Source organism: Amphimedon queenslandica, unplaced genomic scaffold, assembly GCF_000090795.2.
Source record: "Amphimedon queenslandica unplaced genomic scaffold, v1.1 AMPQUscaffold_13469, whole genome shotgun sequence".
Classification (NCBI taxonomy): Eukaryota; Metazoa; Porifera; class Demospongiae; order Haplosclerida; family Niphatidae; genus Amphimedon; species Amphimedon queenslandica.
The window spans coordinates 307,322-309,195 of record NW_003546295.1 but is presented as its reverse complement, the minus strand read 5'-3'; the positions used below and the strand labels follow the sequence as shown (position 1 = coordinate 309,195).

Genomic DNA, 1,874 nt, shown 5'->3' with positions numbered 1-1,874 from the left:
GAAATTAGACAAGGCTTTACAGCGATTTTGGGATTTAGAATCCATTGGCATTATTGATAATGAGGAACAGGTTTTTGACCAATTCAGGGATCATGTCGTATTTATTGGGGATCGGTATGAAGTATCACTTCCGTGGAAGGATCCACTGAGAAACATTCCTTCTAACTACAATCTTAGTTTAAAGAGATTAACATCTCTGTTGAGGAGACTACAACAAGATCCAATTACATTTGAAGCATATCATAAGGTCATTCAGGAACAAGTTGACAATGGCATGGTAGAGAAGGTAGACAACCCAGAGGTCATCCAAGGGGACAGGGTGCACTATCTCCCGCATCATGCGGTGATTAGGAAAGATAAAGAGACCACCAAACTAAGGGTAGTCTATGATGCATCTGCAAAACAACATGGTCCTTCATTAAATGATTGTCTGCTGCCAGGACCCAAATTGCAGCAGGAAATTTTCAATGTTCTAATCACTTTTAGAGCACACAAGGTAGCATTTGCAGCTGACATTGAAAAGGCTTTTCTGAATATTGCAGTAGCACCGCAGGATAGGGATGTTCTAAGATTTTTATGGATCTCCAGCTTAGACAACCCATCAGATATAGCAGTTTTTCGTTTTACCAGAGTTATGTTTGGTGTCAACTGTAGTCCTTTTCTTCTAAATGCCACAGTGCGTACTCATTTGGAACAGTTTGTGGACGAGTACACCGAGATAGTACCAAAGCTAATGGATGCGATATATGTGGACGACATAGTCAGTGGTGCTCACACTGAAGAAGCAACAGAGGAAATTTTTTACACCGCAAAACAACTATTGAGCAAGGCAGGTTTCAATCTTAGAAAATTTATCTCTAATAGTGAAGTACTACAGCAGAAAGTTGAGTTACAGGAAGAAAGAGCAAAGAATGACAAAGGGGAATCATATGCTAAATTAGCTATAGGTAAAACAGTGGAGCCTGTGAAAGGAGAAACGAAAGTGTTAGGAGTTTTGTGGGATGTAAAGAAGGATCTATTTGTGTTCAGGATTAAGACCTTAGCAAAGGAAGCTAGGGAAATACATCCAACAAAACGTCAGGTAATTAGTGTCACAAGTAAATTTTTTGACCCGCTTGGACTGTTTAGCCCCCTCATCATCAAATTTAAGGTATTTTTTCAGAAGCTGTGTGTTAGCAAGGTTGATTGGGATGACGTATTGAAAGGTGAACAGTTAAAAACATGGCATTTGTTAGTTGAAGGATTATCACAAGTTGATACAATAACAGTACCTAGGTGTTATACAACTGGAGTAGAAGATTCTAAGCCACCTGCACGTCTTTATGGATTTTGCGACGCCTCAATTACTGCTTATGCAGCAGTGGTTTATCTTGTAGTTCAGTCTGAAGTAGCGCCTCATTCGACACTGGTTGCATCCAAGACAAGAGTTGCACCACTTCATAAGCAAACCATTCCACGATTAGAACTATTATCGGCAGTTCTTCTATCACGATTGGTTACAACAGTACAAGAAGTAATGATGAAGACATTTGATATGGAGCAAACTATCTGCTACACTGACTCAGAGATAACAATGCACTGGATCAAGGGACATGACAAAGCTTGGAAACCTTTCGTACGGAATCGTGTTCAAGAGATCAGACAAAGAATTCCTTCAGAATTTTGGTATCACTGCATTAGTCAAGATAACCCAGCAGACATCCCCTCAAGAGGCTTGGCAGCTCAGGAGCTACAACAATGCCAGATGTGGTGGCATGGCCCCGCATGGAAAGGAAAAGGAGATTATGAGAACGGGGAGATGGAGATACCTAAAGAGTGTAAAAGTGAGTTACGCTCAAGGGAAAGAAGCACAGTTTTATTGACAAAGCATAGTG

General features: G+C 40.6%; 1 protein-coding gene across 1 annotated transcript in view; it reads left to right on the top strand.

Annotated features, from left to right (window-relative positions):
- Nucleotides 1-6: 6 nt before the first annotated feature.
- LOC100632574 (uncharacterized) overlaps nt 7-1,874 on the top strand; it is a 4,813-nt gene continuing 2,945 nt past the window's right edge. Inside the window, exon 1 of the mRNA XM_019994608.1 lies at nt 7-1,871. Within this exon, the coding sequence (XP_019850167.1) occupies nt 275-1,871 (1,597 nt within the window). The 5' untranslated portion in view covers nt 7-274. The remainder of the gene's footprint in view (nt 1,872-1,874) is intronic.